Source organism: Alexandromys fortis, unplaced genomic scaffold (assembly GCF_014885135.2).
Source record: "Alexandromys fortis isolate MF-2015 unplaced genomic scaffold, M_Fortis_MF-2015_v1.1 scaffold_12, whole genome shotgun sequence".
Classification (NCBI taxonomy): domain Eukaryota; kingdom Metazoa; phylum Chordata; class Mammalia; order Rodentia; family Cricetidae; genus Alexandromys; species Alexandromys fortis.
Genome location: NW_026067937.1, coordinates 6136183 through 6150716, shown reverse-complemented (window position 1 = coordinate 6150716; position 14534 = coordinate 6136183). Strand labels below are relative to the sequence as shown.

At 48.2% G+C, this 14534-nt stretch overlaps 1 protein-coding gene across 2 annotated transcripts in view; it reads left to right on the top strand.

Moving 5' to 3' along the window:
- The window catches only part of Elf5 (E74 like ETS transcription factor 5), a 28473-nt gene extending 15463 nt beyond the window's left edge, over nucleotides 1-13010 (top strand). For both annotated transcript variants that reach the window (XM_050146884.1, XM_050146883.1), the window contains exons 3-7: nucleotides 251-484; nucleotides 2798-2848; nucleotides 9513-9575; nucleotides 11097-11292; nucleotides 11733-13010. In XM_050146884.1, coding sequence (XP_050002841.1) covers nucleotides 251-484; nucleotides 2798-2848; nucleotides 9513-9575; nucleotides 11097-11292; nucleotides 11733-11829 — 641 coding nt within the window. In that variant the 3' untranslated portion in view covers nucleotides 11830-13010. The remainder of the gene's footprint in view (nucleotides 1-250; nucleotides 485-2797; nucleotides 2849-9512; nucleotides 9576-11096; nucleotides 11293-11732) is intronic.
- Nucleotides 13011-14534: the final 1524 nt, after the last annotated feature.

Here is a 14534-nt window from a genome sequence, read left to right as displayed (position 1 = left end):
CTCTCTCTCTCTCTCTCTCTCTCTCTCTCTCTCTCTCTCTCTCTCTCTCTCTCTCTCTCTCTCTCTCTCTCTCTCTCTCTCTCTCTCTCGTCATCTCTACAGAGAAGGTGACCTGGACCCTTGCAGGGGTATGCCAAATCTAAAGCCCTTTCCTCCCACTGGGTAAAGGGCAAAGATGCTAACGTAACTGGAGTAGTCTTTGGAGCCCCTTGAAGACCTTCGTCTCTTAATTCTCTGTGCTCTGGTGCAGCCTGTGACTCCTACTGGACATCGGTGCACCCTGAATACTGGACCAAGCGCCATGTCTGGGAATGGCTCCAGTTCTGCTGTGACCAGTACAAACTTGACGCCAACTGCATCTCCTTCTGCCACTTCAACGTCAGCGGCCTGCAGCTGTGCAGCATGACGCAGGAGGAGTTCATCGAGGCGGCCGGCATCTGTGGGGAGTACCTGTACTTCATCCTCCAGAACATTCGCTCGCAAGGTCAGTGTCCGCAAGCCTCGGGAGCGGGTGCTGAGCCTAGGACCGGATCCCTGCGACCTGCTTCCCTTCCCATGATTCTCATAGCCAAACGTTACCAGCGCTCAGTCAAAAGTTCTCGGTAGCCAGAAATTCCCTTGTCCCCGTGTAGGGAGTTTAGTCGAAAGAAAAGCAAGAGCCGAGAAAGCAAGTTGAGTAGGGTTTTGTTTTAAAGAAAAATAAAACTCAAGCGCGAGTAAGGAAGTCCAAGGCCAGGCTGAAAGCCTCAAACGAGGATGTTGAAAACTAATTGAAAACCTGAAAGGTGAGCAAAACAAGCGTTCTACTTTTTCCCTGACTAAGCAGGAATTGCCTTTCTTAGTACGTTCCTTTCAGTCCAGGATCCAATGGCCAGAAGGTGGCACCAGTAGCACGGGAACGCTATGAGCATGCGCTGTTTATCCCCTCGCGGTAGAACAGTTGGGAAGTGAGAAGCTTTGTACCTCCGCTCTGGCCAGACCGTGTGCGGAGCCACTCCACAGGCAGTCAGGACAAAGTAAGAGCCAGGAAATCTGAAGGACACGTTGTGTCACTAATACAGTCCCAACTCTTACGCACGGAAGTCGTAGGGTTTGCCAGAAGCACCCCCTGTCCAAATCCCCTGACTTTGCTGTCCACTGGGAGAACGGACGACCCCTTGCCCCGGGCTTCTTTGTAGGATTTGGTGAACAGTTACTTGGCACAGCCCTATAAGGACACTAAGTAGCAGCCCCTTCTATTTAATACAACCAAGAGGCACAGGAGCTGGGAGGGGCGCTAAAGCAGATACATCTACGTTTGATTTCAAGGAATCTGAAAAGTCGGTTTTGTCCGTTTCTCTTGGAAAGGCTCCTTCGGCGACACAAAACGCAGGAAGTTTCCTGTCGCTGGGGAGCCAAGCTGTCTACCTTGACACTGTGTCCAAAGCAGAGATTCCCATTTGGGCAGAGAAACCTCAGAGCACCTTCCAGCTCTGGGAGTCTGTCGGGGCCTCCAGTTGCTCCGCCCCATCAGGAAGGCCTGCCGGCAAGAAAGCAGAGAGTGGTACCTAGAAGTAGCCACCCTGAGCTAGAAGTAAAAGCCTATCCTCAGGGAGTGTACTCCCTAAATGGCGACAAGTCTGAGTGTGTTATAGCCACCCTGGGAAGAGGATCCTGGAACTCCATTCAAAAACCTCCCAAGGGCCAGGTGTGGTTGCACACACCTTCAATCCCACCTACCTGCTCCATTTTGAAGTTCTTCCCTTAAGGTTCCTCAGGCAAGTCTGTGTGCACGTGCTTCCTGGCCAGAGTTTACTCTCCAGAGTTTTGCCCAGGACACGGTGGGCCCACTGCCCCTCTGGGCATAATCACCATTAGAACAATCATGAGGTTTTCTCCTTTTGGACAAAAGTTATATTCTGGGTAACTATCTGTGCCTTGGGTACCCCATAGTCTAGGTCTCTGCAAGAACAGGACATGGAATAAGGAAGCTTCAATCAGGGGATGCACTAGAGGGGCCTCCAGAGCCCAGAGAATCATCTGATTAGTAGATATTGCAGTAAGATTTGAAGGTCTAGAAGCAAGAGACCTGGTCACCGGAAGTAGAAGTCAGGAGAGAGCCTGGGGTCACAGAATTGCTTCTACCTATGTAGAACAAGAAACATCTCCCACCAGTCCCTGACCCTGTTCTAGTTGGCCATTTGGCCAGAGAGGTCCATTGTGTCAGCAAAGAGAAAGCAGTCTGCATGCCAGACACCGAGTTAGGAAATAGGTGTCTGTTGACCTGACTTGCTTCCTGGAAACATGATCTTAAACTCCAGTCCAGGTCACCATTCTACAGAGTAAGGAACCAGCATGGTCTTCCAATGAACTAAACATTCAAGTGGAGCCATGAGAATTTCTTATCCTTCTCTTCCCTTTGGCTATCACGTCTCAGTCATCCTGAGCTCTGATTACAGTCCCATGTCAGAGCAAGTGGGTGTTTCACCTCATATTCCACTGCGACTAAGCAACGAGCCCAGAGAGCCTGTGACAGGCAAAGCTGCACAGACAAGTTCAGTTCAGAGCCCAGAGTTCCTGGATTCTAGAGGAGGTCCACCCTCTCAAAGCTCAACCGGCAGCTCCACGGAGCCTTGTGGACTCCCTGGCATCAGCTGTTCTTCTCAGGCAGGATGGCTTTACAAGGGCCTGATAGTCTCCAAGTGTCCCTCTGAGGGGAGAATCGCTTCCCTTCCTCCCAAGCCTCCCCTCCTCACCCGGCCAGCCCCCAGGATTGCACGGGATGGTTTGTGACTCTCTCGTCCCCTTCCTTTGCCAGGTTATTCCTTCTTCAACGATGCTGAAGAGACGAAGACTGCCATCAAAGACTGTAAGTATGACATTCAAACTGCCCATAGCTGTGCCCAACTATTGCTGGCCTCTTGGGTTTCATGCTGCTTTAACAGCTGCAATAGAAAGCTGATGAACCAAAAGAAGCCACGATGTAGAGAAACAGTGAGGAGACATGGGTTAAATCGTGTGACTGCGGGTGGAGGTGTACGGGACAATAACTCATGTCCACTGAGCCCTTGCCCTCCTTAAGACTCCATCTCTCTGTCTATAAAATATCAGGACAGGACCCTTCTAGGTTGTGGTTAGTTTAAGAAGCAACGGCATTTGTGCCTGGTAAAGGACCTTTCTGGTGCCTGTAGCGTGGATACTATTAAGTCAGTGCCCATTATCCACGTTACTAAAACTTCCAGCCATTAGAGGCCTTATGGCTGCTGATATTCCAGAATAATCTGAGCCCTCTCAGTAGGTCAAATTGACAATTGGGAAATGATGGGGAAGTCTCAAATGGCCGGTGATCGCAGGCATTTTCTCATTTCATTTCTGCAGACGCGGGCAGGGAAAGGAAACTTTGGAGCTCCCATTTAAAAAAATATTTTTATTTGTTCTTCAAGAATTTCATACATATATGCAATATATTTTGATCATCATCATTCTCTACTCTTCCCAACATGTCCTCTCTCAACTTCATGCCTTTTCTTCTTTTTTAAAAAAAATAACATGTGATCCAAGTTAGTGCTGCCAATGCATGTGTGGTGCCAACCACTGGAGTATGGGCAGCCTACCAGCTGCTATAGCCAGTCACCCTGGAAAATGACTTCACTCCCCAGCAGCCAGCAGCTTCCTTTAGCTGGAGCTACCATTTTAAAAAATGATTATTATTGCTGTTCATTATTGGGTTCTGGGCAAAGACCCAAGGGCTGAAAGGAGATATGGTTCCGGATAGGGCCCTCTCCCCCATGGACTCTTGCTCAGTCAAAGAGTAGGCAGGCCACACGGGGTTTTCCAAGGCCCTTCTGAAAGACAGATATGAAAGGATAGACAATGAGGGTTTGTTATATAGTTGTTAGGATTTTTAAGCTCTATGTTAGTTAGTGTGTGTTCTTGTGTGTGCATGTGCACTAGTATGCATATGTGTACATGTGTGTACGTGCCACAGTGCAAATACTGAAGCCAGAGGATTACTCCTGGGAGACAGATTGTCCTTCCGTGGTGGGTTGACAAGGCTCACACAGCCAGCCCTTTTACCTACTGAGCCATCTTGTTGGTCCAGGATATTTTTCCCCCTCTCCCTAAATCTCCATCAACTGTAGATAAGTTCTTAAACTTCTGATCAATTAAAGTTTTGTGATTTTTGTTTGTTGGTTTAGGGACATTAGCACAAGAATAGCAACTTCCATTGTGAAATGGGTCACCCCTATCCAGCCCCAGGACCCTAGCTGGAGAGAAGGAAGCGAGGCTTCCAGGGGACAAAGGCAAATGCTGGGCCCAATTCATCCTTGAAAAAGAGCTAGAAGATGTGACATTGGGCTGTCCAAAGGAGGAGCCACTAGCCATATGTGAGCGTTACAAAATTAAATAATGTTAAAATTCAAGTCCTCAGGAGCAGTAGTCGTGCCTTAAATGCAGTCCTAGCTAGACAGGCGCCACCATGTTGGATTGCTGGTATTCCCCATCACAGCAGGTTCTCCTGGACATTATCAGTGGAGAACCAGCAGCATCCACAGGAGGAATGGGAGCTGAGCCTGAGAGCTCAGCAAGGGCTTGTTTATGAGCAGGGGAGTCTGGGTCTCATGCTGAGCAAGCTGAGCAGCCAGTGAAGGATTGTAAGATTGGAAATGATAAAGGGCACTAGATTTGAAGATCTCTTGGGCTGCTGTGTCTGGGTTGAACAGGAGTCTAGGATGGTGACGCTGGTGGCCCAGTTCAGAAGAAATGAGAAAAAGCTAGAAGTGGGGGCGATGGAGGAAAGGCTTTGGGTAAGTGTGTTTAGGACTCACAGAGGTAACCCCTCCACCAGTGGCTGCTACTTGAGGCTCTCTACTCCATCTGCCCCAACAACAAAGAGGTACAACTTCTAGGCCGAGGCTAGACTTAAGACCTCTATTGAGACTACCCAGACAGCAGCCCCGCAGCCCTTCCCATCCCAGCCCCGGTTCCATTGCCACGATACTACTGCCTTCTCCAGACCCTCCTGGGGCCTGCTCTGACTTCTCTGCCACTTTCAGGACCATGCTTCCCCAAGCAGAAACTGTCATGTAGAACCTGAACAGAGGTGGGAACGAAGTCAACCACTTGATAAGCTAAACCATAAGCCTGTCCTAGGACCATACGGCCACAAAGTCTATGACCCAGCAATGTTTCATGGTCCCAGATATCCTGGAACAGGAAGCCAGAGACCACTTTCAATACTGATGCCAGCCAGAGACCGACAACAGCATAGCCAAGGAGGGCAGGGTGGCACCCTGGAGACGTCAGTAGAAGTTGCTAGCCGCCATTGTGTTTTAAGCACTTAACACTATGCTCGGTATAGAGTCAGGAATCTAGACACACGAGCTCACATTTGTAGCTAAAGAACCTGGGGTGTAGCAACTTGAGAGTAAACACAACCCTGGGACTGATTCCAGCTTGGCCTCTCAGTGGCTCTGTGCTTATACATTCAGCTACACGTACATACACACATGCATACACACATGCATACATATATGCATGTACATGTGCATGCACAGAGGCATACAAACAGCATACACACCTTCTATACACATACATACATGAATACACACATGCACATACAAACAGGAATACACATTTGCTATACACATGCATACACATGTGCATACACACAGGGTAACACAATGTACATATATACGTGAATATGCACATGCACACGTGCATACACACAGGAATACACACTATGCACACGCATAAACTTGCATACACACATGTACATGCACATGGGATTACATACATGAATACATGCACATATACACACTCCTACACACATGTTTACACATGTGTGCATACACATAGGAATATACACATGCTTACCCAAATGCATACACATATTCACATATATACATAAATACACACATGCACATTCATACATGAATACACACATGATGCATATACACACTTGCATACACACAGAAGTACACACTTGGTATACACATGCATACACACATGCGTGGCTGCTCCCAGGCTCTTCTGTTTGTTCTGTTGCCCACTTTGTGGAAACCCAAAGTTCCCGAGATGTGTCTAGCTCTGAGTCTAGTTTGACAAAGATCTGTAACAGGGTATCTTCAACTTCGTTCCTGCCTAAAGTCCAGCAAGCCACGAAGCCATCGAAACTGTTCAAGGAGGAGCACTCCAGTCCTGATCACTTTTTTTCCTTCTCCACATGTCCCCACCCTCCTTCACTACAGCTATGTCAGTGGAGGCTACACCATACCCCAAAATAGAGTTTATGCCTTTGGGTCCATGGCTAGCAACTCCTGCTCTTGAACCTTGGAACATCTCTGTGCCTTGCTAGTGTAGAGTGGGCTTTTTGGATGGACTGACAGTGTCATGGGCTACAATGAGCTTGATTTTGAAACCCTATTCCCAGGCCTCCATCCTAACTAATAGAGGACAAGCAACTATGATTTCAACCAACAAATGATAATAAACCCCTTGGCTCTGTTTTAAGTTTCCACTCTCAAGACCAACCAGGCTCGCCTAAACTTCACAGACTATGCCTCCCCTGAAGCCACAACAGCCACTCCAGCTACCTGGATACACACACACACACACACACACAAATACACATGCACACTACTATTTACAGATAAACAGAGTTCCTTCAGGGTACCACAGCAGATCAACAGCTCATCTTGGTCCAGAGTTTAATCAAGCACCTGCCTCGAGATTGGCTCGGCAGTAATGGCTCTACCTCCTCTGCCTCAGCCTCTATCTCAATCACTAGATTGAAAAAAGAGAGATTTGGAAGCTCCTCAGCTCATGAGGGCCTGGGACAGTTAGAACAGTGATGTGCCCAGATGAACCATCCTCATGTCTCTTGTGATGCCTCCTGCTCTGTGTTCCCCAGTCACACCAAACGGACTCCATCCCAAGCACAAGGGCCCATAGAACTGAAAAGCACGCCCTTCCCCTGGCTCTCCTTATGGTTCAGTGAAGGCTTCTTATCTGTTCATGGGCACTAACTCGCCTTTGTTTATTGTTATGGTTCCGCTTGCCTTTTTCCTAAAAGATTCAGCAACACAATGGAGAAGTCTAGAGATGGGGATAGACACACAGCACAAAAGAGGCAGTGGCAACTCCTCAGCCCACAGGGGCTAAGTGCTCACTCGGTGCTTGCCAAGGGCTCCCGAGAGGACCTGACGGCATCCTGACTGTGAGTGTTAGCTCTTGGGTGGGAACTCTGGACTCAAGGCCCAGCTTCACATCTGGACAAAAGTCTTAGACTCTCTGGGCTCTAAACTCCTCCTTAATAACATGGCAATCATGCCATCCAGGGCTCTTGCAGGCTTTTGATGTTGCAGCTGAGGCCTCTCTCTAGGAAGCACTCAGCTTTAGTAGAGGAAAAGTGAGGTAGAATTTAAAGGAAGAAACACACGGGTGCCGTTAGACCTCAGGTAGGCAGGTAGGGGCTCTAGCCAAGGACGTGGCTTTAGGAAAAGCTCTAAAGAGGTTCCGTGAGAGTCAGCTGGGTAGAAGTGGGGGGTGAGAAACTTGGGTAAAAATCCCCATTGAAACCAACTAACCTCAGGTGAAAGTTGGGTCACAAAAAGAGATAAGGTTAAAGGGCTGGGTGTGGCCCAGTTTATGAAAGGCCTGCCTAACATGATAGCCTTTGTCCTGGTGACAAAAGGGGACCACTTGGGGAATGATCTGACCCAGTGGCACAGAACACAGGAGCTGGGCAGCAGTGTACACAGGACACCCTTTCCTCCCAAGATGACACATTTGTTCCTTGTCCCACTAGTCCACGTCCACGTCATAGACTATACTGTCAGTGTGGTCAGTGTAGTGTAGAATGTCACTTCAGACCTGCTGATACCCAGCACTGTGCTAGACGCTAAGGGAATACATAGGCAAGGAAAATCCTGCCCTCTAGTGGACACAGACTACAAACTACACAAATCAACGTGTCAGGAAGGAGCTCGAAGGCAAACACAGAAAGGGGAAGTAGATGTGGGAAGCTAAGCAGAACCTAGAGGCACACAAGTGCGGTTACAGTTTTCACAGCTGGAGGAGGCCACCTCTGGAAGGTGAATTTGAGTCGAGACCGAGATGAGGCCGTGAATCCCCAGAGAGTAAAGGGAAGAGTAACTTGGGCAGAGAGCGACTGTGGAGGCCCCAAGGTGGACGGTGCCTGCCTTGAGAGAGAGCCTGTGTAGCTGGAGCAAGGGGAGCCGAGAGCTGAGAACAGGCAGAGATTTAAGGTGGTAGGATGCAGGTCTGGTTCTGATATTCTTTAAAAAAATTCATATTCCTTGGGATACAATGCATATGTGGGTATCTCAGATTATCGATTACAGCACTATAATATATAACTCGAATATATAACTCGATTCAATATTGGGTTAACATCTTGCTTCCTACATGAGTTCTAATCTCTTTGTTTTTATTGCGTCCCTTCCAGTTGGTTCTCCACACAGTCACAAGAAGGGTCTTCTTAAAATGTGGGTCTTTGAGCTAGAGACGTAGCCCAGTTATGTAGTTTGTGTGGCACGCATGAAGCCTTGAGTTCCATGCCCAGCACGGCATAAATTGGAAATGGCAGTACATGCCTGTATCACCGGCACTCACTCGAGAGGTAGAGGCAGGAGGGCCAGGAGTTCAGGATCATCCAAAACACAGCGAGTCCAGTGCCATGTGAGCTAAGGAAGACTCTGTCTCGGGAGGGGGAGGGGTGGGGGGAGGTAGTCTGACACCTTTGGGATGGGGATTGGGGGAGGGGGAGAATTTCTGCTTTCACTTTAATATAAAATCCCAAACCAACACCCAGCCTGCAAAAACATGACCTGCCACTGTCTGTCTATAACCTCCATGGACGGCAGCAGCACTTCCTGTCCTCTCCAGCCACAGGGTACACACGCTTCCTAGGTACTCTGCTGGGAAGAGCAGGGTGCCATTGCTGCCTCCACCTAAATCCCTCCTCCTCTCCCTCCTCTTCCTGCTCTTCCTCCTCTCTTTCCTCTCCCTCCTCTTCCTGCTCTTCCTCCTCTCCCTCCTCTCCCTCTTCTTTCTCCTTTCCCTGTCTTCCCCTCTCTCTTCTTCCCCTCTCCATCCTCTTCCTCCCTCTCTTCCCCCTCTCTCCTCCTCTCCCTCCTTTCTTTCTCCTCCCACTGGTTCATAATGTAACTGTCCCCTCTTGTGAGGTCCTCCCTCGTAATGTAGCCACTTCTTTACCTCATTCTCTATACAGTGTCCTGCCCGGATCACCTTTGAAACACCAGGTGGTTTGTCTGTTTTGCCTGGGGCTCACCTGGTCACACGGACAGGGACTGCGCCTGTGTTCTCTCTTGTGTTCCAGCAGAAGCTCGGCATGCGCTTACAGCAGGTCCCAGGATCGGCGGAGCATACCCCATCCCTCCATCTACTAAGCACCCTAAAGTGTCTCCTGCCACAAGGCTGGCAGTTAACTTCTGTTCTGTGGGGGTGCAGTCTGAGGCTCCTCCACTGCCATGGTCCTTCTGTTTCAGATGCTGATTCCAGTTGCTTGAAAACGAGTGGCATCAAGAGTCAGGACTGTCACAGCCGAACAAGTAAGTGCAGGGTCACCATTTGTCTTCTGTATGCGCCTGAGTGGGACCAGTCGCTTCCCCAGGGAGGTAGCAGAGAAATCAGGGATGGCTTTCATACATGTGATCAAAATTCTTATTTTCACTTGGACAGCGCATTTTAGAATTAAAGAAGTGTTCTGACTAGGGTCTATTACTGAAGGAGAGTTCTCTGCTTCCTGGTCCACTGTGTGGCCATCTCACTGAGGTACTCGGGGAGGGGGGACAAAGGCAATGTGGGGGACTGGCCAGGCCAGGAGTCTTTCTGAGCACCGAGATCTGCCTGGGGCAGAATCAAGCTCCACATCCATTATGTGCCAAGCAGTCGTCCTGTGCTAGCCTGTGCTAGCCTGTGCTAGCCTGTGCTAGCCTGTGCTAGCCACTTGCTGTGCGTTAACCCATTACATCCTGGAGCCCGCAGTATGACATGGGCATCTGATTACCCCTTTGACACCGAGGGTAACTAAAGAAACTGCATTTCCAGACCCAACCCCTGGCAGTCATGGCCCAGATCAGTCTTAACCATGCCCTAAAGGCTCCAAAGAAATACCAGCTCTGGTGATAAATGAAACTGCAGAATGGCTGTGGGTACCAGATCTTTTTTTTAAGTAACTTTGTTTACTTACCTATTTATTTTTGCATCCTGGCTCCAGTTTCCCCTCCCTGTCCCTTCTCCCATCCGCCCCCCTGTTCCCACCCCAAATCCACTCCTTCTCCATTTCTGCTTAGGAAAGGGCCAGGCTCCCATTTTAATGCAACCCTCTTGCCCATCAGAAAGGAGTGAGCTCTTGAAGAGCCATGGTGTTCTTTGGGTAAACCTCGTGTCTCTGCGTGGGGATTTTGCTTGTAGTTTATCAGTAGACAGACATTTTGCAGCTTGGTAAGACTCCAAGCAGCGCACTTAAAGGGAGCCTTGTCCAGCCCAGCAACAATTCTCCCAAGTTAATGAGAAGTTACACCTCTCTCTCCTTTTCTGCCTCCCACTTTCTTTTCTTTTAACATCTCTCGTATTTTTATTATCTGAGATTATAATTACATCATTTCCCCTTCCCGTTCCCCCCTCTAAGCCCTCCCGTGTACCCCTCACCACTCTCCTTCAAACTCATGATCTCTTTTTCACTGATACCACATGGATATACATATACACATATATATTCCTGAATAGAACCTGCTCAGTCTTTATCATGTTACCTGGATGTATGTTTTCAGGACCAACTGTTTGGCCCTGAACAACCAATCTGTGTGCTCTCCCTGAACAACCTGTTCTTCCACTCCCAGCATTCCTCGGGAGCCTGTAGCTCTCTTTGTAGGACTGAGGCCTCGTGGGCTTTTCCCCAAGTTTGCCATCTCCACTGGCATCTTCCTTGTTCAATCCATGACTGGGCGGTCATGTTGGTGAGACTTTATGGGTGTCGCTTAAGGTGTTACTAGGAGACACAGTCTCTCTTTGAAAAAAGCCATTTTAGGAAGACAGGAAGCTGACTTTCTTGGGCTTCCTTCCCAAAGGCCTCCAAAGCTCTCACCTGTGGGAATTTGTCCGAGACTTGCTTCTGTCTCCTGAAGAAAACTGTGGCATCCTGGAATGGGAAGACAGGGAGCAGGGCATTTTCCGAGTGGTTAAATCAGAAGCCCTGGCCAAGATGTGGGGACAAAGGAAGAAGAACGACAGGATGACCTATGAAAAGCTGAGCAGAGCCCTAAGGTAAGTGAACGGCGGGGCCTGCAGGGACGAGTTATATAAAAGAGCAGCCGGAGAAAATTACACCATTTTCACAGCCTTTCCCCCCACCTCATATGAAAGGGTCGTGAGCTAAACCTCTCCTCAGTTTCAGGTGGGATTACGGCTTGTAAAGTGACCCACCATCCTTTCTAGTTGGCAGCGTTCCCCGCAGGGATGAGGGGAGTGATCATTCTGAACCCAAGCCATCGTGCACACACGCACACATGCCGGACTGACTGTGGAGAGGCTCAGTCTTCAAGGTGTCTGGGAAGGGTTTAAGTGTAAGTTAATAGCAGGGTGTGGAAATACCAGGGTTGGTAAAGCTTTGTCACCCGAGAGGAGCAAGGAATGTTTATGTGCTGTTATTTTTCTTAGGGTGCAAAACCTTCCCTGGGTTTCTCTCTTCTGCTTGCCTTTCACAGATACTACTACAAAACGGGAATTTTGGAGCGAGTTGACCGGAGGTTAGTGTACAAATTTGGAAAAAACGCACACGGGTGGCAGGAAGACAAACTATGATCTGCACACGCACCGAGCTTGTTTGACGGATTTCTGTTGTTTGAAACAATCAGATCGAAATAGACATTTGAAAGTCTTCTTTTTCCTCCTCCCTCTCCTCCTCTTCAAAACCTACAAACACGCTGATAAAATCTCTGCACATCTCAGCTCTCATTTGGATTCAGTTGTTGTCTATTGGGGTGATGGCAGAACCCCTTAAGCAAGTGTCTTCACCCCAAGGGGGAGGAAGGGATGGTCTTTTGTGGCAACTTGGTGAGACATTATTTCCCTAATGAAGTGTTTGGAGCCAAGGTAGTCAATGTTATGGGTACTGCTTTCAAAGAGGGGCCCATTGCACCATTATGGACACGTTACCCTCCTAGTCCAGATGTTCTGAGCAGTCAGCTGAGGCAGCTTACCTGGGATTAACTTTTAGGAGCGGATGAAATGTACGGATGGTGTGCTTACTTTAGATGTGAAATTATTCCATAGAAGAATTGCCTAGTTAAAAAAAAAAGCTAAGTCACTAAGCCGGGACCTAATTGGATGTAGCCTAAGTTAATGATAAGTTTCTTAACCAGATCATCATTTGTGACCACAGAGCCACAGCCACTTGATCCACAGCCAACCCCTCAGAACTTACATACTTGTAATTAGCCACACTGGGAACTGTTACTGAGATCACGGCCCCCTTTCTCCTCGCTGGTGGCTAGCGTCATTTCTACAGACTAGTCAACAGACATGTGCATTAATTCCCAAATCACTGCTGTTTCTGTGATTCAAACTGTCAACCTGATCAAACCAGAACTCATTGATTCCCTCTGGGGCTAAGACGTTAAACCCTTGTAGAGCAGACAATGTCCATCAGCCCACAACAGCCGGGCACGTCATCAGTCTCTCTTCCTTTCATACCTGATGAGTGCCCCGACTCTACCACAGAGTTTTAGCTCTTTATAAAAGTAAGAACAGTGAATTTACAACAATAAAAGTTCATGGGTTAGCGTCTCCACACCTGCCGTTGGCCTGCAACAAGGTGGACCGCCCCCAACCTGGACTTCCCCAGAGCTGAGACGGCCTAGTGATGAGGCACTGAATAGCAATGCAGGCTGAAGACCTCTCTGTTTAGAGTTTAACCTCAAAAAGCAACTTGTTTAAAAAAAATGTGAATTACTGTAAAATAATCTATTTTTGGATTCGTGTGTTTTCCAGGTGGATATAGTTTATAAACAATGTGAATAAAATATTTAACATGTTCAATGTCTGTGTATTATCCAATTCAGCAACCTGAGAACCTTTGGAGGCCCAGTGTCTTGAGGCTGGGAATAGGGATTTTTTTACAAAGCCCTCCATAATCTAAAAAATAGATGGAGAATTCCTGCTCACTACCTTCAGAAACCATAAAAGTTTCCACTACCGGATGGAGCTCATGGAATAGCGTGGCCAACAAAGGCATTTTTGTCAGCTTCATGTCATTTCATGTGTCTGATGACTTGCCTGCATGAATGTATGTGTATCGAGTGCCCACAAGGGAGAGGTCAGAAGGCACAGGCTCCCGGAACTAGTCTTATGCCTGGTGATGGATGGCTCTTAACCGCTGATCTCTCCAGCCCCAACAGATAGAGTTTTGTTTGAAGCTCATGGTGTTTGCTTTAAATTTGCTTCTTTGGAGGTTGTAGTTTATTTCTTCATGGGAATTATCTCTTATAGAAATCAGACTTAAGAGGGCTGGTAAGGTGACTCAGAAGCTAAAAGAAATTGACTGCTCTTCCAGAGATTTAGAATTCAATTCCCAGCACCCACATGATGGCTCACAACCATCTATAGTGAGATCTGGCGCCCTCTTCTGGCCTGTAGGCATACATGCAGGAGGAACACTGTAGGCATTATATATATATATGTATATATCAGACTTAAAAATAACCACAGCAAAAAACTTTTTTAAAAAATCTGAACTCTAGTTTCCAGTGCCTTTTGGTGTTGACTTCCTGAAACTGAGCCAAAGCTGGAAAGCACCCTGGAACAAACACTTGGTCACCTCCTCCTACCTCTTGAGCACTAGGAGAGCAGCTACTATTCACGTCTGTTCTTAGTTTCAGCTTTTGAGTTTTCCAACATTTTAAATTTTGGGCCTGTGCCCTGGAGCTAAGTAGTGAGTGAAAGGCCTAAGACGAAGCTCAAAACCTACGGAAAGAAAGAAGCGGTCATCCTGGAAGGTGTCATGCTGAAAACTTTCAGACTTTTTTCTCATTCACAGCAGAACCAAGACCGGAAAGAGAGCAGGGCCTGAGGTGGACAGAACAGGCCAGAGGAAGACCCGCATGGCTGAGGGATGCTGCTCTGTCAGCACAAGCCAGCTCACTACACAACCTGGAGACCAAAACAACCCCTCTGCTGCCTGTGAAGTTTTCATCTTACAGAACCATCAAAGCAGACACACACTGTCAGCTCTAGGGCTGTGCTAAACTGTCGAAGTCGGAGGCTTAGGACAAAAGCTGTGCTTCTTGACAATTCTGGGAACGAGAAGCCAGAAGTCAGGGCCCCTCCATAGCCGCAGGAATCCGCAGTGTGCACTAAGGGCAGAGCCACCATCATTCTTGCAGTGTGCCTTGGCCAGAGGCTGCAGAGATCTAGGCCCTGCCCTTTCTGCAGAGCCTGCTCTTCCTTCTACAGAGCCTGCTCTTCCTTCTGCAGAACCTGCTCTTCCTTCTGCCCCATGCCCTCCTCAG